The 24,491-nt window shown below is 41.6% G+C and overlaps 1 protein-coding gene across 1 annotated transcript in view; it reads right to left on the bottom strand.

Moving 5' to 3' along the window:
* The window catches only part of LOC126244898 (discoidin domain-containing receptor 2-like), a 215,222-nt gene that overhangs the window by 78,041 nt on the left and 112,690 nt on the right, over positions 1-24,491 (bottom strand). Inside the window, exon 4 of the mRNA XM_049948277.1 lies at positions 1,377-1,608. Within this exon, the coding sequence (XP_049804234.1) occupies positions 1,377-1,608 (232 nt within the window). The remainder of the gene's footprint in view (positions 1-1,376; positions 1,609-24,491) is intronic.

Below are 24,491 nucleotides of genomic sequence, written 5' to 3' on the forward strand. Positions count from 1 at the left end.
CTCAAACAGACTAAGATTGAATCCGAAATCTTCCATACTGTTGTCTGACACGAGCTTAGTATCCAGACTCATAAATGATATAGCAGTTGTTAAACACATTAACCGTTACCCTAATGTAAAACTGCTAAAAATAGTTTTACTGTATAAGCTTTCAGAAGAGTGTATTCCCTATCGCATACAATGGATAGGTAAATTTTAGCCTGAGCTACATCTGCATGGTTACTCTGCAATTCACACTTAAGTGCCTGGCAGAGGGTTCATCAAACCATTTTCATACAACTTCTCTACCATTCCACTCTCCAACGGCGCGTGGGAAAAAGGAACACCTAAATCTTTCCGTTCGTGCTCTGATTTCTCTAATTTTATTATGATGATCATTTTTCCCTACGTACATGGGTGTCAACAAAATATTTACACATTCGGAAGAGAATGTACAACTCTCCGTTTCTTTGTTTTCTTTATTAAACAAATAAAATATGAATGTGGCGATTTCAGTTTCGACACGAGCGGAGCATGTTACTCGTTTAACGTTTATGAAAATACCAGTTCAGTACTTTCCTTAAATAATTTAAGATAAATGGCAAAAAGTATTGGCTTCGAGATCAAGAATGAGATCGCCCCGCCCCCAGTGAATACGAATATCGTCCTATGTTAACAGTGTCTCCATCTTCATCCTTTTATGTAGACTGACGCTCGATTTCGATGGCTTTTCTCTTTACACAGTTTAGGAAATACATCCATGAACACTGTTTTGCCACTGTCAATAAAAGCTGAATTGTAGGACAGTAGTTTACACTAGAATGATCCTTGTGGGCTTTCATTCCCCCTGTACCTCGTCTCCTACCTTCTAAACTTCACAGAAGCTCTCCCGCGTACCTTGCAGAACTAACACTCCTGGAAGAAAGGATATTGCGGAGACATGCCTTAGCCACAGTCTGAGGGATGTTTGCAGAATGAAATTTTCATTTTGCAGCGGAGTGTGCGCTGATATGAAACTTGGGTAGCTCAGATGGTAGAGAACTCTTCTGCGAAAGGCAAAGGTCCCGATTTCGAGTCTCGGTCCAGCACACAGTTTTACCTTTCAACGTAATCTATCGTATCGACTACAGTACAGATCAATCTTACATCATAAACTATATCGCAAAAAGTAAGTTTATATATATGAAATCGTTGTCTCTGCGAGAACTTTACGTCGCACGCTGCAACAGGTCACAGATCAAAGCCGCTATCTCTTAGTTCAGCCCCCACCCCCCCCCCCTCCCTTCCCCCCTCGTCCAGTCTAGCCAGCTGAAAGGTGGGTGCTCTCTCTCTCCGGGCTGCGCCCCTGTGCGGCGGTAGATGGCAGCAGCTGCAGCAGCTTCAGCGAAGGCACTCACCTCTTTGCCGCTGCTGGGCCGGTAGCGCACCCACTTGTTGAGCGCGGGCCGCCAGTACTCGAGCAGGAAGTTCTCGGCGAACTCGCGGCCCTGGCCGTTGCCGAAGCGGCCCTGCGTTTCGACGGCGGTCACCAGGTGCACGTCGCGCAGGTCCACCTGCAGCCACTCCACCGGCTCCGACGTCACCTGTCGCTTCGGACACCACGCGCCGCCGTTCCGATCCGTCCGCACCCTGGTGACAGACAACGCCACAACCACTCAGCCTCGTCTGCCGTCCGTTCCCACAAACAGCGCAATAACTAGTAGTCCTGTACGTATAGCGCATACCACCTAATAGGAGCCTTATAGCACTAGATGAGATCATTAAAACTATTTCCCAAAATTTAAGTCTTTAATTTTTTAACAAAAATTTTTCAGATGAAGTCTCTTTTAGGGCTTAGAGTCTTAGAGAAAGCTCCAGACCAGGTTTGGTAAAATCCTCCAGTATTACCAACAGACTGAAGGTTCCGGGGGTAAGCATAAGTGTTGTTAGCAACACACATCAACAGATTCCCTGAGGTAGCATCTTTCCATTTAAGGCAGGGCCGGCCAGAAATTCTGCACGCGTGCGGTGCTCCTGCACGTGTGCAGCTTCCGGGTCACAGCGTGCACGCCGCAGCCGTCAGCGTTCATGTAGTGCATGTTTCTACGCGCAGATGTCGCTTTATCCACTTGCTGGGATACTCTGTACCGGCGCATTATAGTGCTCTTTCCACAGCTTGCAAGCCAACCATGGGAAGGTATTTCGCGTATTGAACATTTAAAATACTGTCACAGTCTACTCATTGAGACATTTACTTTTATGTTAACAGTTTAACCCAGTAAGACATGTAATACAGTTGGTTAGGTAGTTGGTTTGTTGGTTGGGGGAAGAGACCAAACAGCGAGGTCATCGGTCTCATCGGATTAGGGAAGGATGCGGAAGGAAGTCGGCCGTGCCCTTTCAAAGGAATCATCCCGGCATTTGCCTGGAGGGATTTAGGGAAATCACGGAAAACCTAAATCAGGATGGCCGGACGCGGGATTGAACCGTCGTCCTCCCGAATGCGAGTCCAGTGTGCTAACCACTGCGCCACCTCGCTCGGTTGTAATACAGTTAATGGGTTTGTATTAATGCAGCTTTACTGACGGCACGCAAATACGCGTAATGTTTTTGAGCTAGCACTTAGTGACTTCTAACGAACCTTATTCACGATTTCAAATAACATTAAACTAATGCAAGGTTTTCCATAACTAATTCTCGATGCTCTCAGTTACACCCACACAATTTCTGACTCACTGACCTCTGAACAGAATGATAACCGCAGACCTCTCGATGATCACCTGTTATTTCAATACCATTATTGCTGTATCTTTCATCAGTTCCGTCTGAAATCTGCATAATAACCGACAGTTACATGAATGTTATGTTTTATCGACTTCAGCTGAGCGTAGCCCTTCACACATTAAAAAAAATCCTAAATGTAAGTATACATTGAAACAGTCGGTTTAATGACCAATTTTCCTCTTGCCTGTACCACATAAACAGGGAAGTGGAGCTGTCGCCGTTCATTTAGGACACATGTCTAATAACAGATGTCGCTGTCGCACACGTGCGCACATGTGCAGCACTTCCGCACGTTTGCACACTGTGCAGCATTTGGCCGGCCCTGATTTAAGGTGTAACAGATTTTCCACTTGATTACCATGAGATTCTGGCTTGCCAACCTGATTAGATTAGATTAGTACTTGTTCCACAGATCATGAATACGACACTTCCTAATGCTGTCGAACGTGTCAGGTTAATATAAGGTGTCCATACAAGATATATTACAAAAAATATTACATGACACTTAATTTTTTTTCTTTTTTTTGGGTTGGGGAAATTACCCACTTACTATACCCAAAAATTCATCTAATGAGTAGAAGGTGTTGCCATTCAGAAATTCTTTTAATTTCCTTTTAAATGCTATATGGCTATCTGTCAGACTTTTTACGCTATTAGGTAAGTGACCAATGACTTTTGTGGCAGCATAATTTACCCCTTTCTGAGCCAAAGTTAGATTTAACCTTGAGTAGTGAAGATCATCCTTTCTGCTAGTGTTGTAGCCATGTACACTGCTGTTACTTTTGAATTCGTTCGGATTGTTAATAACAAATTTCATAAGTGAATATATATATATATATATATATATATATATATATATATATATATATATATATATATATAGTGAGGCTACAGTGAAGATCTCTAGCTCTTTAAATAAGTGTCTGCAGGATGATCTTGGATGAGCTCCAGCAATTATTCTGATTACACGCTTTTGTGCAATGAACACTCTTTCACTCAATGATGAGTTACCCCAGAATATGATGCCATACGAAAGCAGAGAATGAAAATAGGTGTGGTAAGGTAATTTACTGAGATGTACGAGGGCTATCCACAAAGAGATGAAAGCCACACTTAAATACTACTTTTATACATAGTTACCATTGAAATTAAGGCACTTATCGTAGCGATGGACGAGCTTGGAAATTCCTTCGTCGTAAAATTCGGCCGCCTGCGCCTTCAACCACGTGGTTACGTCTTCTGGAAGCTGTGCGTCGTCATCAAAACGCTGCATAGCCAACCACTTCTTCATTGATGGGAATAAGTGGAAGTCCCTCAATGCCAGGTCGGGACTGTACGGCGGATGAGGAAACAACTCCCACTTAAAAGATTCGAGAACTTCACGAGTGGCATTTGCTGTGTGGGCTCGGGCGTTGTCGTGAATCAGCAAGATCTTTGAGCCCAACTTTCCCCTGCGCATGTTTTGTATTGCTCTTCTGAGGTTGTGCAGAGTTTGGCAATACCTTTGAGAGTTTATTGTAGTGCCTCTTTCCAGGAAATCCACAAAAATCACACCTTTTCTGTCCCAAAAGAGGTAACCACGTGGTTGAAGGCGCAGGCGGCCGAATTTTACGACGAAGGAATTTCCAAGCTCGTCCATAGCTACGATAAGTGCGTTAATTTAAATGGCAACTATGTAGAAAAGTAGTATTTAAGTGTGGCTTTCATCTGTATGTAATAAAAAAAATTCCAATACTTTATTTATTTTTAATTCCAAAACGTAATGTACTTTGTGGATAGCCCTCGTATATCGCCAAAATTTGCAATGATCCTAATAGCATAAGTAGCTGAACTCAAACGTTTCAGCAGATCCTCAGTGTGTTTTTTCCATTACAACCCCTCATCAATGCACACACCTAGAAATTTTGAATATTCTACCTTAGCTACCGATTTCTGACGGAAGTCTATATTTATTAATGGTGTCATTCCATTTACTGTGTGGAACTGTATGTACTGTGTTTTCTCAAAGTTTAATAAGAGCCCATTTGCAGAGAACCACTTAACGATTTTCTGAAAAGCATCGTTTACAATTTCACCGGTTAATTCTTGTCTGTTGGGTGTGATGGCTATACTTGTATTGTCGGCAGTGCTCCACTGTAATTATATTAATTGGCCACAACTGCGTGCCGCCCCGTGACACGAACTTTTCATTTCTATTGAAGATTAAGTAGACGTGTACCTCTAAGCCCTGAAGAAACTGCCGCTTCTGTTCTCGTATCGCTTTAGAATTAGCAATGTTATAACATCTTACAACTGCAAGCAGATTCTACGATAGAACTTATTTTTCGTCTCAAAGGTTATAGTGTTACACTTTACTGGTCACAGTCCCTATGAACCATCTACATCTACATCGATGCTCTGCAAATCACATTTAAAAATACCCGGAAGAGGGTTCATCGAACCACCTTCACAATAGTTCTCTATTATTGCAATCTCGTACAGCACGCGGAAAAAACGAACATCTATACCTTTCCGTGCGAGCTCTGATATCCGTTACTTTATTACAATGATCGTTTCTTCCTATGTAAGTCGGCGTCAACAAAACATTTACGCTTTCTGAGGAATAACTAGTGGCTGAAATTTCGTGAGAAGATTCTATCACAACGGAAAACGCGTTTGTTTAATGTTGGCCACCCCAAATCCTGAATCATCTCAGTGACACTCTCTCCCCTGTTTCGCGATAACACAAAACGTGCTGCCCTTCTTTGAACTTTCTCAATGTAGTCCATCAATCCTATCTGGTAAGGATCCCACAGATCTCCTACCGCGCAGCACTGTTCTAAAAGAGGACGGACAAGCACAGTATAGGCACTGTCTTTAGTAGATCTGTTATTTTTCGAAGCGTCCTGCCAATGAAACGCAGTCTTTGGTTAAGCTTTCTAACAATATTTTCTATGTGATCCTTCCAATTTAAGTTGTTTATAATTCTAATTCCTATGTATTTATTTGATTTTACGGCCTTTGGATTTTTATCGTGTAACCAGAGTTTACATGCGTGTCAATCTGTTAAATAATCTGACAGGTGAGCAAATGTAACTCGTAATGACTGGTTTCACCTCTCATATTACAGTACTGCTTTTTACTCATTATTTACAAGGCAATGCAACGGCTCTGTACAGCGTGATTTTGTAACTGCCATGAGTTGTCACGACACCCAGTAATATAATAAACGAATGAAAATTCAACAAGAAACATCAACATAAAACATCCATATACCGAACATGTAACTGTGTAGACTCACATTACTGTTAAAAACTAGCCAAGGTGATACTTCTGAACGCTAAGAATTTTGGGGAATTGGTGTGCTGGTGGTAACTGCGTAGCAGTTAGAAGGACACACGCACAAGTGAAAAACACACTATAACAGATAAAAACTTTTAATTTGAAGCTAAGAAAAAAGTAGGAATAGAGTGGTAAGACATGAAAATAAATAACCATCCACAATGCTTGTAAATCTTGAACAGCACAATTTTTGGAGGTACCATCATATTTATAGTAGGCCTACGTGTAAATTATTTACTGTCCCTTCGTAAAGCCTAGAATGAAGCAGAATTCTACCTTTCTTTTCAGCATTTAAGTATGTATTTTATACGACTAAAAAGAAATAAATGTGGTCCAAATTTCCATTACTCCATTTGCTACATTTAGTTTTTCAGTTCAACAGAAGAACGGTAATCCTCGTCCGTTCGTAAGTGGACTTCAAAGTACTTTTATTCATAAAAATCGACAGGTAGTTGAAACACACAGCCACTATCGTGAGCGTCGAGAAATTCCATTCGGAAACTCTTTCCTTTCAGTAGCGTATTACATGCTAGTCTAGTAGCACGAAACAAATGCTGATCACGAACAAAACAAGTTGTTACCCACGGGCCATTTTTTTAAAACCTGTTAACTGGCCGTCTCAGACCCACATACGGGCAAGTTAATTAAGCTCTAAAGTGAATCTGATACGGCTGGTAAGAGAATCTTGATATCTTCATACATGTTTCCAGACAGGACTTGTTTTAGCGCCACGGTAAAATGTGTAAGCTCGCTGGCCGTTTCTCTTGGAAGGATTTGCTGCTTTTCCCGCTCCTCGTGGCTTTAATGTTACGGCCGCCTGGGTACTTATACGCTCGGCCAAGCTGAACTAATGTTTACCGACGTTTTATCTGCCGCTCCTCGTTGTTTGGAGGAAGTCGTTGACCTCTGCGCGCAACAATTACCGTTAAAAACCGTGACTAAAAAGTTTTGCGGCCATTGTGGTTTCTTTACGTGCTAATAACGCCTTCCGCGCAACCTGTGACAAAAAAATATAAAAGAAACGTAGAGTTGTTTTGAAACATTGAAAGACAAATAGCGCACAGGAGACAGACGGAAGTGCTGTCAAGGAACGTTGTGGTAAGCAGTCCAGAGGCTGACAATTTCATGAAAAAAACATCCCACAAGGTGGTGGTAATTATGCCTTTCATTAAGATACCTATACTAAAGACCGTATTATGAGCTCTGAAGAGTTACTGTGGTCTCTGCCAGGTAATTACCGAGCGAAATTAAGTTACCGAACGAAATTGTCGAAAAACCGGCCAAATATTTAAACTGCGGGGCAAAGCATTATCCCATTTTCAAAGACGAAGAAGTTAGCATCAAACATATGTTAATTACTGAGTTATGTAAACATACAATACAGAAACGTAAGCCTGCCTCGTAGATGCCAGTTAATAATTTGTTATGAAACTCGCAATCTAAGATGTTGCCATGTCTTTGTCTAGGGATTATTTGCATGTGTTTTCTACGCAATACCACAGGGTTATTCAGCTTTAAACGTTGAAACTCCCCGTTGCGTCACGTTTAAACTCTTAAAGCTCTGAGCCAATAAGGAAGATTCTTCTAGTGATTCAATGTACATGATCCGTAATGTTCCAGCTGCATGATGTAGTACATCATCTCGGGACTATTTATTTCAGCCTATCTAGTGGGGAAAGCTAATGGGCAGCTAAGAGATACCCAAAACGTTAGAACCATGGAAGCAGTAAGAATGAATTTCATTCATTAAATATTGGTGACAGATAACAATTGGGTGCCGCACCGTGACCCCAACACGGAACCCTGCCTTACCGACTAAGCAATTCGGCCGCTAATCACGGCCCACCCTCACAGCCTCTTTTCTGTCAATACATCTCTCATACTTTCGAAACTTCTCAGTTCTCTTGCGCACATTGCTGGACAGCAACTCCTGAAAGGTAGGATACTGCTGCGAAGCGATTTAGCCACAGCCTACGATTTTTTCTGTAATTAATCTTTCATCCTGCAGTGAAATGTGAGACGTACCTGAAATGCTGTGAAATATTAGTCAGAAACCTTTACCGCACGTAATAGAAGTTCAATTTCTATCACTGTCCTCAACGTTTCAACTTAGGTAGACCATCTAGAGTAGTAGTTAAAAAAAAAAAAAATGGTTCAAATGGCTCTGAGCACTATGGGACTTAGCTTCAGAGGTCATCAGTCCCCTAGAACTTAGAACTATTTAAACCTAAGTAACCTAAGGACATCACACACATCCATGCCCAAGGCAGGTTTCGAACCTGCGACCGTAGCGGTCGCGCGGTTCCAGACTATGGCGCCTAGAACCGCTCGGCCACCCGGACCGGCAGTGGTAGTTCAACAGTATTCACTGACAAAGACTTTGAACTAGTTTACCATTTATACCTTTCTTAACTTCCAGTATTACAAGTAAAACGTCTAAAAACACAACATAGCAATTTGAAAATTAACTCTCACTGTCAATAATAACTGCAAATAAATTATAACCTCTGAATAAACTTCATTAAATGAAGCACGAAATCTTATGTAGATGTTATACGAATGCCTCAGGTATGCCAGGAAATTTCATTGAATTATTATTATTGTTTGTATAACGAAATTACCGCTAGCAGGTTTTGGTTACCCGGAAGCAGTAAGAAATCATATCTGTTGCTGACGTTTGCTCTCTCCCTTATCGTTTCCTCGACTGTAATCTTTAGCTTATCTTATTTCGTTACGCAGCGACGAGTTTAGCTGCCTCTAGTAATTGCTGAACAGATCACGATTCCTCGAATTACAATATTACCGTCTAAATCACACTGATTCATAAACGACCACTGGTGTAGGAAGACAGTTGGGGAAAGTGAACTACCGATAAAATTTTCATTCTTGTTTTTTAACAGTGAACGGTGCTGAAATTTGTCGTTGTAAATAATTTTTTTTTTCCAGTTGATAGATTACTCCACAAACTTAGATCCGAACCATAGCTAAGCGTGTGGGGAAAAACTTCGAAATTCATTGACTGTTTCGTTTTCCAGTGCGAATCACATTCACTTGCCTTCAAAATTCCCAGTGGCGATTTTTGATTCATATTTGCTACTCACCTACCGACCCACGGAAAACAGGGATCAACACATCCATGGTTGTTGGATTAAACATGTATTAATTTAATGAGAAAAAGTTAAAACTAGTGAAAAATTCGAAGAATCGTGAAGACCACCAAGAATGAACACATTAGCGTTACATGTTTAATAACCATTTTTTTGTGCGTGTAGGCATTCTCGTTAGTTGTTGTACATTACGCACAGATCTGAGCTGCTGACCGTATCTTCCCTTCAGTTCATAGGTCCAACTGTTTCTACCTACTTAAAGAGTAAGTGGCAGAACAGAAACAACAACGAAAACGCCTGAGGCAGGCAGTTGATCTTCGGAACGAAACTTCGAACAGGAATATTATTTGAAACGTGTCAAAATAAAAATGTACCTGGAAGGGGCGAAATTTAATATATGAAACGAGATAAAATATCTGAACTTCTGGACAATATTTGGGGTATACTTATGTATATTGGTAGTTTCAGTTTACTGCTCGTAGATACTTCTAAGTTCTACAGATAATAATGGAGGAAATCAAAACAGCTGATATTAGAACTTGGACAGAATGAAAGGGGTATGAGAATCATGTTAATATAATTTACGAATATACGGGATTAAAACACTGCTTTAATTTAATTCATCTAACTCCGGACGCCAGGATAGGAATTTCAGTCCTACTCTTCCTCACAGGACTCAAGTATCTCACAGACTGTACCGCCTCAGCTTGTGTTTCTTTTTTTTTAATTATTATTTTCTTTCCTTCGGTGAACAGAGATATTTCCTACTGCAAAAGGACACATGAACTTACGAATTTAAAGGGTAGCAACACTGGCAGAATATTCATATGAACTACAATGAATATGATTGCAAAATACAGTGGTTAACCAGGGGTCGACTGCAGGGTAGTAATTTGCTTCGATTGACCAATGTTATCGAAAATTCCCGCGTAATCTCACTGAAAAATAAGATTTTAATGGGTGAGCTACCACAGAAGGATCTGAGACCAATGTAAGAAGGAGCGGGTGGGAGACCAACAAGGCTGCTGCCGTTACGGCCACAACACATAAAACAGCGCATCGTCAGACTAGCTCTCTGGATAGTAAAGTAACAGAGAAACACCTAGGGAATTAGAAATATAGAACTAGTTTATGAGGACAACTATGAGTAAGTAAATCAACCATGCTCTTGTCGAAGCAATGACCCCGAACTGACGATAGCCACCATCTTCGCCCAAATATGAATCTGAAGTCGCCCTACGAAGCATTCAGGGAGTGTCAAGCTGCAATCTTAACAGTGAAGTGAATAAATGGAGCGATTTCAGAAAATGCTTTTTAAAATAGTGTATCATTTTAATAGGTAACTATTACTGAAAATAGTATACAAAATATTGAAATTAATTTTTCAAAATAGACTTGCGTATGCGTAAAGCCTGATATTTAGAATAACAGGAAATACCACTAGAGCTGGGAACTTGCTATGTGGATCTTTCGCTATAAAGCAGAGTACTATAATTATAAATTTAAAGTGATTAATGATATATGTTGGAACGGGGCTCAAATCAGATTCTTACTTTTCGTAGGCAATGCTCTTAACAGATAAGGCTCATAACTTGCTCTTACAATCCGATTTCTGCCAGGAACTCTCTCCTGCGTTCGAAATGCCACAGAACACTTACTGATTTCTTCCCTGGAATAGAGTTTCTGACGAAAAAAACATTTTTCACAAAAAGAAAGGAACAAACAATCGTCTTGAATGATATCACAGAGTGAGAAAATCTAAGGTATATTTTTGGTAAATAACGGAAAAGTGATAAATTGGTAAACTTGAATAATATGTTACATAAATGAATGGACTGAAATTGAAACGAATGGAGATATAGTTGCGAAACCGGAAGTTGTTCCCACCTGACTAAAGATACACGTAGTCAAACGAGATACTTTCAAGCAATATGAAAACCAGAAATTCGAAAATGCTAAGCACAAAAAAAAACCTGTTCAACTTAATAGTATGTGTTTCGAGTAGCTTTGGGAGTAATGGATGGGTTGGAAGAGAAGTGACGAAAGTCTTTCTAAAAAGAGTTAAGTGACAGTAAAGAGTTTAGATCAGGAGGGATTGACGACCTCGAGAACATTCGAGAAAATGAAAAGGGTTTGACAGCACAAGAAAGAATCTAACTAGGCTTTTATGTAAAGTATAGGAGATGAGCAGTGATAGACACGTCAAACTTCAGTCTTAGTTTGCAAGAGATAAAAATTGCAGCCAGTGTATCCCGAAAAAAAAAATGAAATTGAAGGAATTTGTAGAAACAAGAGACATTATGCAAAAGTACGTCAACGAATTTGATATCAAATTTCAAAAGGGTTTCCAGCTGAACAGAAAGAAAAAACAAGAAACTATTCGAAAGATGAAAATGATACTCGTATTTAAATGAAAGACGACAGAAAGTGGAGAAAAGTTATGAGTGACTGCATTAAATTCCCAGAATGAATCTTTCACTCTGCAAAAAGCGTGCGCTGGGTTGAAACTTACCAGATGACCAAAACACTATGACGGACAGAGACTCATACCCAGCATCTTGTCTTTTACGAGCAATTCTCTTACCAGCTGAGCTATCCAGGCACGTTCCATGACCTGTCCTCGCAGTTTCAATTCTGACAATGCAGCGCAGACTCCGTTACAGAGTAAGACATGTTCTGGAAACGATCCCCCATGTTACGAAGTTTGGAAGTTAGAAGAAAGGTACTACAGAAATCAAGTTGTGAGGGCGGCACTTGTATCGTTGATGGACAGCTCAGTCCATAAGTGCATTGCCCGCGAAAGGCGAGGGTCCGAGTTCGGGACTTGCTCCGATACACAGTTTTAATCTGTCAGGAAGTTTCGACGTATTGAGAATAAAACCGACGTACACAAACGCGGTGATTGGTCAGCAGTCGAAGTACATGTACACTGGGGTTGTTACGCTGCTGGAAGTAGGTCCTACTTGTGCCAGATATCTTATTACTTTGTTACTTTAAATGAAACTTGAAGACATTATAATGCATTAACAGCCATCAACGTTTTTCTTAATCACTTTACATATGCGTTTCTTATTTCAAAGAGCAGTCAACAGTCGCAGTCCATACAACCGCTCCTTGTGCTCTGATTGTCGTGCTGTTCATGCGTACTGTGAAAATGGCTGACAACGCTTCCTGTTCCGTACTGAAATCCGCGTGGAACACCGTTAAACAGAGGTGAGAAACAGATTGTTTTTAATGTTTTTCACAAGTTTATAGACAAACCAGTTTTGAAACGTTCCCAGGAGCTTCATTTACTAAATCTAAAGCCTTTATTTAAGTGGGGTGCGTGGCTGATTCTAAGAACGCTGTGCTGATATTTTTCAATATCTTTTTTTTTCTGCAATGCGTATACGTACATAATTGAAACAAAGAAATCATCAAATACATGCTAATTAACACACACATAATCATGTTTTTCTGACAGATTAATGTTTTCTTATTTCTAATTGCATATTGCATCCAAAATTTTAGTTTTCACTACAAATATAAATTATTAACTACCGATAGTTTATAACAGATCGTAAAAAAGTGTTTCGATGAAGAAAACATTACAAATAATTTTTTTTTTGCGAAAGTGAGAAATGAAATACTGTTGATCTGGGCTGTGTCCATTGTATTATACTACAGCACTGACCTCACACGAGCGAGTCATAAGCGTCGTACAAACATGGAAAATTATAGTTTTTACGCCATTTACCGCACCGTACAAATGCTGCATTTTTTACAGTTGCCACAGTATCTGTGCAATCTGAACCCAACAGAACTGACCTGGGGCCAAGAAATGGATTTGTCTAGAGAACCAGTGTGGCCGTGCGGTTCTAGGCGCTTCAGTGTAGAACCGCGCGACCGCTACGGTCGCAGGTTCGAATCCTGCCTCGGGCATGGATGTGTGTGATGTCCTTAGGTTAGTTAGGTTGAAGTAGTTCTAAGTTCTAGGGGACTGATGACCTCCGATGTTAAGTCCCATAGTTCTCAGAGCCATTTGAACCGTTTGAAATGCTCCAGAAAGCCATTGTCTCATGTTATCACTGTGTCTACGTATGTGTAGCGCACAACACAAAACGCATCCTTACTATCGTAGTCGACCGTACCCGAGACAGCGTGGCTTCTGCTTCACGTGAAACGAAATCCAATGAGCTCCCAGTGGGAGGATACATCATGTAATGTTTATATCAGGCTTATGCTTATGATGAACGCGGTATATGCGGCCAAAGTCTAAAGTAGAGGACTGGTAGCTTGAAATGCGGATATCGCAACGACGCAGGAAGCAGCCCTTCCGTCACCGCGTCCCGTCCCGTCGGGAAAGATTCGCGAAGACGAGCCCTGCGCAGGGTGAGTCACGTGACGGGGCACCTGCAACAACACTGTGTGCCCGGCTCAGCGTCCGCCCACGCTGCTGCTGGCGGCGGCGAGGCGCGCCGGCCACGCCACGCCAGGGCAGACTCACGCCGGCCTGCGGCCTGCGGTCTGCGGTCGCTCTGTTAGTTTTTCCGTCCGTCTGCCGCTGAGTGGCTGCCTGATTGTTTGCTCTCCGCCTTTGCGGCGCGAGCTGCTTGAGTGTTATTGTTCCCACACCCTGCTCGACAGTCGTCGCCAGAGAGAGAAAGAGCCAAAAGAGACACAAAGACCGTGTGGTTCGTCGGCTGACCGACAAGGGCGAAAGAATACCGGATACCGTCAACGTGCGATTTTAGTCCTTATCTGTTCTGGTAAATCCGTCGTTTTTCAAATGGAATTATCTCAAACGTCACTCAACTGCTACACCAGCCGGGCACATTTTTTGACAACAAAGCGAACGCTTCAAAGGAACACAAAAGTCCAAACTTCGATTCTTTGATTGGCAAATTTACGGCACAAAGGGGCGATAGCAGTATGTTTGTTCAGCGAAGCACAAACATTTTATTTCTGGTGCGTGTTATTTTTCTGGAGGAAGTTCTCCTCTTTGCTACATCTTGATAAATCTCGTTCTTTAGTTCCTGGAAAGGAAGAAGACAGGGATGCACCGCAATTTTCTCAGTAGCATAACAACTGCAGCAGTTGAGTCCAATATTTTATTCCACGCTAAGCAAACCATTGGTGGTAAGAATAGAACAAAATTGTCAACGAACAGGTGTTTTGTAGGGGCAATGACATCCATAAGAGCGCAGGTCCATGAACTATTGCCACTCGATCGCTTATTTGCCCGTATAGAGCTGAAGGAAAGTGAGAAACATGCTGTCTACACATAAAATCAGGGGGTTAAGATAATCCATGGAAGTCCTAGTAATACAGGGTGTTAATTAATATGTTGGAAACATCTAGGAATATATGTAGGGCTTAAAATGAAGCAAGAAAGTTTACACGTAGATACAGTTGTGGTCATTTTTCATTTTCTTAGTTACACAGACTTTTTTTTATCACATATCTGCTTTTTTACTGTCTTTTCGTTTTCAGATTTCCAGATTTCCAACATGATTCTACAGATTTTTTTTCCTTCCAAATATTGTTTTCATCTACATCTACACACATACGCCTCAACCTACCGTGTGGTGAGTGTACCACTAGCAGTCATTTCCCTTACCGTTATACGCAGAAATGGGAAAAACGACTGTGTGTATACCTCAGTACCCCCCTAATGTCATCGTCGCGGGCTTTACGCGAAATGTATGTCGGCGGCAGCATAATCGTTCTGCAGTCAGTTTCAAATGACTGTTCCCTAAATTTTTTCGCTAATGTTCCTAGAAAAGGACGTCGCATTCCCTCCAGTGATTCACTTTTCAGTTTCCGAATCATCTCCGTAATGCTTGGGTGTTGTTCGAACCTACCGGTAACAAATCTAGCAGCCCGCCTCTGAATTGTTTCGATACCTTTCTTTAATTCGACCTGTTGCGGATCCCACTACTCAGAGTTATTATTAACATTCAGAAAACAAAGATCTGGCAGTGCGACTATAGCGCCACTCCAAGATGAGCTCAGTTTTCTGGATGCTCGTTTCCCGGATTTCCCTTCGCACTCCCTAAATACTAATTCTGTACCAAAATATCTTATCACCTTACTATCTACCACGTCCGGAATGGAAGGTCGTTTACGGACTAGGTTGTAGCTCGCGTCTATCATCTGGTAGTGGAACCTAGGGCTGTAATCAACGACCCTTACGCCTGTCGGATCATTCCGACTATATACTCCTTCCACCTTTCTGCCTTCCCTTCTTTGCTTAGAACTGGGTTGCCATCTGAGCGCTTGATATTCATACAAGTGGTTCTCTTTTCTCCAAAGGTCTCTTTAATTTTCCTGTAGGCAGTAGCTATCTTACCCCTAGTGAGACAAGCCTCTACATCCTTACATTTGTCCTCTAGCCATCCCTGCTTAGCCATTTTGCACTTCCTGTCAATCTCATTTTTGAGACGTTTGTATTCCTTTTTGCCTGCTTCATTTACTGCATTTTTATATTTTCTCCTTTCATCAATTAAATTCAATATTTCTTCTGTTACCCAAGGATTTCTATTAGCCCTCGTCTTTTTACCTACTTGATCCTCTGCTGCCTTCACTGTTTCATCCCTCAGAGCTACCCATTCTTCTTCTACTGTATTTCTTTTCCCCATTCCTGTCAATTGTTCCCTTATGCTCTCCCTGAAACTCTCTACAACCTCTGGTTCTTTCATTTTATCCAGGTCCCATCTCCTTAAATTCCCACCTTTTTGCAGTTTCTTCAGTTTCAATCTGCAGTTCATAACCAATAGATTATGGTCAGAGTCCACATCTGCCCCTGGAAATGTCTTACAATTTAAAACCTGGTTCCTAAATCTCTGTCTTACCATTATATAATCTATCTGATACCTTTTAGTATCTCCAGGATTCTTCCAGGTATACAACCTCCTTTTATGACTCTTGAACCAAGTGTTAGCTATGATTAAGTCATGCTCTGTGCAAAATTCTACAAGGCGGCTTCCTCTTTCATTTCTTCCCCCCAATCCATATTCACCTACAATGTTTCCTTCTCTCCCTTTTCCTACTGATGAATTCCAGTCACCCATGACTATTAAATTTTCGTCTCCCTTCACTACCTGAATAATTTCTTTTATCTCGTCATACATTTCATCAATTTCTTCATCATCTGCAGAGCTAGTTGGCATATAAACTTGTACTACTGTAGTGGACATGGGCTTTGTGTCTATCTTGGCCACAATAATGCGTTCACTATGCTGTTTGTAGTTGCTAACCCGCACTCCTATTTTTTTATTCATTATTAAACCTACTCCTGCATTACCCCTATTCGATCTTGTATTTATAACCCTGTATTCACCTGACCAAAAGTCTTGTTCCTCCTGCCACCGAACTTCACTAATTCCCACTATATCTAACTTTAACCTATCCATTTCCCTTTTTAAATTTTCTAACCTACCTGCCCGATTAAGGGATCTGACATTCCACGCTCCGATCCGTAGAACGCCAGTTTTCTTTCTCCTGATAACGACGTCCTCTTGAGTAGTCCCCGTCCGGAGATCCGAATGGGGGACTATTTTACCTCCGGAATGTTTTACCCAAGAGGACGTCATCATCATTTAATCATACAGTAAAGCTGCATGCCCTCGGGAAAAATTACGGCTGTAGTTTCCCCTTGCTTTCAGCCGTTCGCAGTACCAGCACAGCAAGGCCGTTTTGGTTAATGTTACAAGGCCAGATCAGTCAATCATCCAGACTGTTGCCCCTGCAACTACTGAAAAGGCTGCTGCTCCTCTTCAGGAACCACATGTTTGTCTGGCCTCTCAACAGATACCCCTCCGTTGTGGTTGCACCTACGGTACGACCATCTGTATCGCTGAGGCACGCAAGCCTCCCCTTCCAACGGCAAGATTCATGGTTCATGGAGGGAAAAATATACGGATCTGATGCTTTAAAATGTTTATTGCGCGTTGTCCACCAGTGTTTAATCCAAATTTAAAGCTTAAGATCCAATGAAGACAGAAGACAGGCCACCCAGTAGAATGCTTTTTCAGCAGTCTTGGCTTGTGATCGTCCTTAAAACAATATCTGTCATTCGGCGGTAGATGACAATGACATCTTTTTCACAGTGCTGTGGAATTTAATTCTTCATAGTTCATCCAATTTGCACGAAGTATTTATAAACTATACACACAAACCTTCCTCATGAATCAGTCGTCTATTACTAACAATTGTACCAAAATCCCTACAGTAGTTCCTGATCTTAGCCCAAACATAGATACTAAAAGTGCATACAGAGGCTCCTTGAACGGAAAAGCATGTCTTTCAAATAAGATGTACTTGACAGTTTTGCTTAAAGAATATTTTTATTTCTGACAATTCATTGTTTATGTAGGTAATTGCATTGTTTAATTCATGTTTTTAAGATCACGTCGCTCAGATGTTGGATGTTTACGTTTATGGCTGATTTTAACTGGTCTTGAGAAGGTGTAGTAGCAATTGACATCTTGTGTGGAATACGAACGCTCTCTTCCTCTAAATCACCACAAAATAGCCAACTAAGCTTACATATGGGAAGCGAGGAGGCTAGTGAATGTTGCCATGTCTGGAGATAATGTGTCCTGGAAACTTATTCCGTAAATGAACCACTGAATTAAGAACTGTGTGTACAGTTGCACCATTTTGTTGGGAGTATGCTCTCCTCGTTGTCCAACTGCCACTGCGAAGTACTGGGAAGAAGATGGTTTGGTGTATCTAATGTAGCGCTCGCAGGATCCTAGCAAACCAGCCATTTATGGCTATGTATTGCCGACTCCCGTAACTCGCTCGACGTATTATGTGCTGTACTGAAAGCGCCAGGTAGCTTCTGCTTCATTACAGAGCCAGTTTTGTTGAAGTTTTCAACCCATCTCAAAACGGTGTTGGGGGTCTGGAACAGATTAGGATATGGGAATATCAAAATTCGCGCAAAGTCACTTTGCATCTCCATCGTACACATATGGCTTACGAAAAATCGCCGAAGAGCGAATTTACGATGCTCACGTTCGACGATATTGTAGCTCTCCATTCTCTGAGGCCAATCACTCAGCTGTACTCCCCAATAGAAAAACCCTGTGTTTGCAGACCTGTAGAAGAGGATGATTTCCAATTTCAATGCTCTATGCAGCATCTGTTATAAAACGCTTCGATGTGAATAGTACTCAGTGTGAACTGTAGTACCATAAGCAGCGAGTCATACTTAAATGCTGTTCATAGGCAAACATTTTATATCGACTACTGGCTCATAGTAGTCAGATGAAACCGATCCTGCGCCATTTTGTTTGTGTGGTCTGCATACATTAAAGGGTAAATTATCCTCCCTGCCATTCCCATTAATCTATTGTTGTGGTAATTGCTTTATGACACCTTGTCATTGATTTATGACCTTTTCAGCTAACCCATCCTCAGAAACCCTCACCCCTTCCCCTCCCCCATCCCCTCTGGGAAATACCCATCCTCCCACTCCTTCACCTCTCTGATACAAGCGCACTTTTGATTTCAGATTATTTGACTAATTTATTAAATTGACCAATTAACTACCCCCATCCTCTCCTGGGAAACCCCCAGCCTTCTGTCCATTCCCTCGACTTTCCCCCTCCCCACCACGTCTTGACATTGGTGGTAGAAAGACTCAATCTGTGCTAAACGGTTGGAGAGAAAGGAGCTCATGGCACAAAATTCAAATCAGAGTTAGTTGACGTAACCATGTATTGTTCAGTTTACTTTTCATATTCTTTATTTATCTATTTTGTAGGAGAAAGACTTCTTCCTGGTGGAAAATAGCTCAAGTGCGGTACATCCACTCTTATGCCATGACCTCACATCATATTGGTGGACATTGGTGCAGTTAGTTCAAAATCCTTACTACATCGATCCCACAATGCACAGGGTTTATATCTGCTACTGATGCATCAAGCATTGCAACAAGTCATATGTATACTACTGGCCATTAAAATTTTTACACCAAGAAGAAATGCAGACGATAAACGGGTATTCATTGGACAAATATATTGTACTAGAACTGACATGTGATTACATTTTCACGCAATTTGGGTGCATAGATCCTGAGAAATCAGTACCCAGAACAACCACCTCTGGCCATAATAACGGTCTTGATACGCCTGGGCATTGAGTCAAACAGAGCTTGGATGGTGTGCACAGGTACAGCTGCCCACGCAGCTTCAACACGATACCACAGTTCATCAAGAGTAGTGACTGGCGTCTTGTGACGAGCCAGTTGCTCGGCCACCATTGACCAGACGTTTTCAGTTGGTGAGAGATCTGGAGAATGAGCTGGCCAGGGCAGCAGTCGAACATTTTCTGTATCCAGAAAGGCCCGTACAGGACCTGCAACATGCGGTCGTGAATTATCCCGCTGAAATGTAGGGTTTCGCAGGGACTGAATGAAGGGTAGAGCCACGGGTCGTAACACATCTGAAATGTAACGTCCACTGTTCAAAGTGCCGTCAATGCGAACAAGAGGTGACCGAGAGGTGTAACCAAAGGCACCCCATACCATCATGCCGGGTGATACGCCAGTATGGCGATGACGAATACATACTTCCAATGTGCGTTCACCGCGTTCTTGCTGCCAGTTAAATTTCGCGTCTGTAGCATGTCATCTTCGTGGTGTAGCAATTTTAATGGCCAGTAGTTTAATTAATAGTACTTTCTGACCGTGATTTGATACCACATGGAGCTGTTAATTTTACTATTTAGCCCGCATCTCGCTTCCCACGCCCGGGTTCCCGGGTTCGATTCCCGGCGGGGTCAGGGATTTTCTCTGCCTCGTGATGGCTGGGTGTTGTGTGATGTCCTTAGGTTAGTTAGGTTTAAGTAGTTCTAAGTTCTAGGGGACTGATGACCATAGATGTTAAGTCCCATAGTGCTCAGAGCCATTTGTTAATTTTACTTTCTTTTTATAATGTCTGTCTCGGACAATTTTTGAAATATCTGTATAAAATTCAGTGATGGCACTTTATACCATATTTGTCGCTGCATGTAGCATGAGACACCGCTTAATTTTTGTACATATACTTTAAAATGGGAAATCGTGCGACAGAACACAAATAGAGTAAATGACAGATGAAGGCAGTAACAATTCATTGAAATAATTTGTTGCAGCTGAGGACCCAGTTTCAGTGAAGAAAATTTTTGTATTAACCTGTCAGCAGTACTGCCATCGTTATACCCCTGGTGACGAAGTCGGTATTAAAATAAAAAGCGGATTTTCTCCCCACTCAGAGTAGCAGTGATAGTAAGAGCATGCAGAAGCGACTTGGTCAGGGTACGTTTGGTACCTGGTGGGGCTGTTTGCCGGCGACGTGTGGCACGGGGGACAAGCTAATCGCGGAGCCCTCGCCGTGCGAGCGTCCTGTGCTACCCTCTGCTCCACAAGTGGCTGGCGGTCCTCCTCGCGAGTCGCAGCAATTTGTCCGTCGCAAAAGAGAGAAAAAGGAAGGAAGGAAGGAACAGGGGGGAAAAAGCGCTGCTCCGCCCTGGCAGCCTCTCTCGTCGCCGTTATTGCTGTTATTCCTGCAGAAGCACCGCCGTCGCCACAAACAAGCAATTTTTGTTCAGTGTGTCATTTATTGGCCAATTTCCGTTGGCTCACGAGACAAATTTGCTTCTCGGTGACGCAAGTTTTAGGAATCGCTTAAAGAAGGATCAGCGCGGTAATTTCTAAATCTTTCTTGCTCTGACAAAATAAATTGAATTTAGGTTTTTCGGTTTCCTTTTTTAGGTCGTTTTCTTTAGACACCATTTAGTAGCGTCATCTGCAAAGAAAAAGAATTCATGACTCACTCGAAGTGGAATTTCGTTTTTCATTTAGAGAATGCAGGACGCTTAATTTACGTACCGGTATATAGGATGTCGAATTTATCTTGATCACTAGAAATAACTAATTGTTGAGAAGAAAAATTAAAAAGGGTCAGGCAAATGTTGTTTAGCTACCAGAGGGAGATAACCAGCATATTTACCATTTTTGTAAATTCGTTTGTTACGAAGATTCAAACAACAGTACGTCTTTTTAAAGAGCGCTCCGTATTTTTGTTTCTGTAATTCACTGTCTCTCCTAAAGAGCTGTTCAAAAACGTTTCACAGTGCACTGTTCACATAAACTTCCTTTCAGACTAAAAGTGTGTGTCTCACCGAAACTCTAAACCGTAAGCTTTGCCTCCTAACGCGGTCGCGTGCTGTGCCTACTGAGGTAACGCGACACAGCTCAGATCCCCCACAGTTATACTTTCGCCAGTATCTTATACTTCCGAAAGTGGCTATCTTCCCGGAGTGCCATTCCCGCAAATTGCGCAGGAGAACCTCTGTGAAGTCTGGGCGGTAGGAGAAGTAGTACTGGCGGAAATAAGGCCTTGAGGCCGTGAGTTGTGCTTGGGGAGCTCAGCTGCCTGCACAGAGTGAAAGTCCAGTGTTCGGGTCCTAGCCTGGCACAAGGTTTTAAATCTGCTGGTAAGTTTAAGAAAGACATTTTTACGAGAATGGTACATTTTGACACGGTATGTAGCTCCACCATCTGAGCGTCCCGAGCGTAACTCGTCCTCACAGCTTCACTTCCGCCAGTACGTCATCTCTTACCACCCACACCTCCTTTCTTACAGGAATGTTAGTTACGCAGGAGAATATCTGTGAAGTTGGGTAGGTAGGAGATTAGGTACTCGTGGAAGTAATGCCGCGCGGACTGGTTGTTAGTCGTGCTCGGGTAACTCAGTTGCTAGAGCCTTTGCCCACGAAAGGCAAAGCTGCCGGGTTCTAGTACCGGTCCAGCACATAGTTTTCATCTGCCACGAAGTTTCATATCAGAACACACTCGCTACAGAGTGACATTTCAGTCTGACGACGTTGTTAGGAACATTACACAAAAATGACTCACTTCCCTGTAAAAGCACACAGTCAAGGCATCCAGGGTAACATAACTCGTCCATTTCCTGGAGTTGACTGTAAACAAATGGAAATGCAAAGAAAATGTTTACAGTTTGCATAGATGACTGCCGTTCCTACTTTCTCTTCGTTTGTATACATTGTACTCACACAAACTTTAAAATGAAGCCGGTTGAATGTTTGACCGGTTTGCATTATCGTTGTGTTTCTGTTTGTTTAGTGTCAACTTCAGCAAGTGGGCGAGTCACATTGTCGGGGTACATGCACTGTGTGCTATTACAGGAAAGTCAGTCAGTTTTGCGTTGCTTTTTTTATTGACATCATGTTTACATAAATGAAACACTTCGATACGTTTTTCAACAGGTCTTGAAGAGTGCAAGTGGAGCACCGAATAAAAAGTACATTATGCTGTTTAAAAAAGACCTACTGCTGTTCTCATTTTCGTTCCGAACAACGTTACAAGGAAGGCAGTTATACTCGATAATGTCCACCTCGTACGTAAACTAGGTATGACTGATACATTTTTTTTTATTTTCGTTCTGAACTAACGTTATTTGTGGTGGTTAGCAAAACGAGACCATCTGTATTGTGCTCGGCGTTCATAGGCATCCACTATCCTGCATAAACGTTGTTGACGGAAGTTTTTTTGGTTAATTATTTACAGCTTTCTTCTATTATTTATGCCATCTATGCTAGGCGGCAGACGTAACCTTATATATAAAGTACTGTACTCTGTGTTTTCTATTGTATAAGTATGCACTATACCCAAAGAAAATAAAATGAATGCAAAATCGAAGGAACACAGAGACAGTAATTGTAGTGGAGAAATAACTCATGGCGTTTATTGCACTAGCTGGCGGAATGACGAGCGAGAAATTAAAAAGCTACGTTAAAGGACACTAAGAAATAATTACTGGTTTGGAAGGTGGTGTCAAGTGAGACCAGAATGTCGTAGGTCGAGTTGTCATGTTTAAAATTGACTCCTGTACTATGTGCTTTGTGGTGTGTTACACTTATTCAGAGAAAGAATGTTAACATTAGGAATGCCGTCTATATAAATTGTGTGGGCGTAGTACTGCTAATGTTTTGCGAATAATAATAAAAATCGACAATTTGCTTACATGCAAATTGAGTTTGCGATCTTTTATGAATGATACCGGTGTCTGTCACCATTTAGTCTCCATTCTGTACGAATATCTCACCCTAAACTGTTGTAAATACATTTTATTTCGAGAAGATGGTATATTACTCTGATCCGTCAGTATTTTGGCTTCATTTGTTATTTTAGCGGCGAATTAGGCAATTCAGGATTGAACAAACAGGAATATCCATACTAGGTACACATTTAGAAGTTACAACAGCACTCGCAGTCTTCATACGTCTCGAGGTAGGCGCAACTTAACCGCTTACATCTCTAATCACACATAGAAACAGTAGATGCGGACGGGAAAATTGACTGAGACACATGCCTATATAAAGTGTAGCAAGAATTCATGTTTTGAACCAATATTCAGATTAAAGATTTCCCTCTTATATGTAATGAAACAAATCACTTTACAACTATTATCGCAGGTTTCTCAATAGCGCATGTGACGATGTTGGGTATTTGGGTAGTTATTTGTGTGTTTTACATGCAGTTTTGCCATCGAAGTAAGCGGAGGAACAAATAAAGTGAAGTCGAATACCGATACAGTTATAGACTGTTGCGTACATTACGAAAAGTCATCACTGTTTTCAGTTTAGATGTGTCAATTTATATTAAAACAGATAAATAAATGAACCACTTATTTCGAGCGCCACTGTCCCAAGCTTATTCAAACTACATGGACAGCGCAAGTGAGTTTATTCGATGTAGATTGACCTGTAAGCGATAGTCTCAGAATTGAGGTTTTTTTAATTTTTTATTGTATTATGTCCTTCTGTGAGTATATCCTTTGCTGTTGGCTTAAAATGAAAGCGCAGTCGAAGAGTAAACCCTTACGAGTCACAGATTTTCACTTTTACAACGAATCGCAACGCGCTTCGTAGCCAATGATTGATCTTCAGTTGATTGTAATTTTCTTTTTTAGTTTCCTCGAACTTCATTCGTCAGTATTTTTCTGTTGAATATAAAAATGCACTCTTCCCATGGCCAAGTAATTCTACAATTCAGTGCGTTTCATTTTGAGTACACCATCAGGAAAACAGGTGAATATTGGTGGCGGAAACTTAAGCAAGCGAAATTCTTGTCTCCAGTCTGGGAATAGCTGTCTTGTAGAGCTGTTCAAGGTTAGATTATACCAAAAATAAGCAGGATCAACTCATGATCGTATCGAGATGTTATTAACACAGTACACCTTGTACGTCTAGGACCTCCGTGTCTCAGAGTATCGGCATTCCCTAGCGTAACAGCTCGCGTTTCAACCTGGTAATTGATAGGCTTTG

The sequence above is a fragment of the Schistocerca nitens genome, chromosome 1 (genome assembly GCF_023898315.1).
Source record: "Schistocerca nitens isolate TAMUIC-IGC-003100 chromosome 1, iqSchNite1.1, whole genome shotgun sequence".
In the NCBI taxonomy this organism is placed as follows: domain Eukaryota; kingdom Metazoa; phylum Arthropoda; class Insecta; order Orthoptera; family Acrididae; genus Schistocerca; species Schistocerca nitens.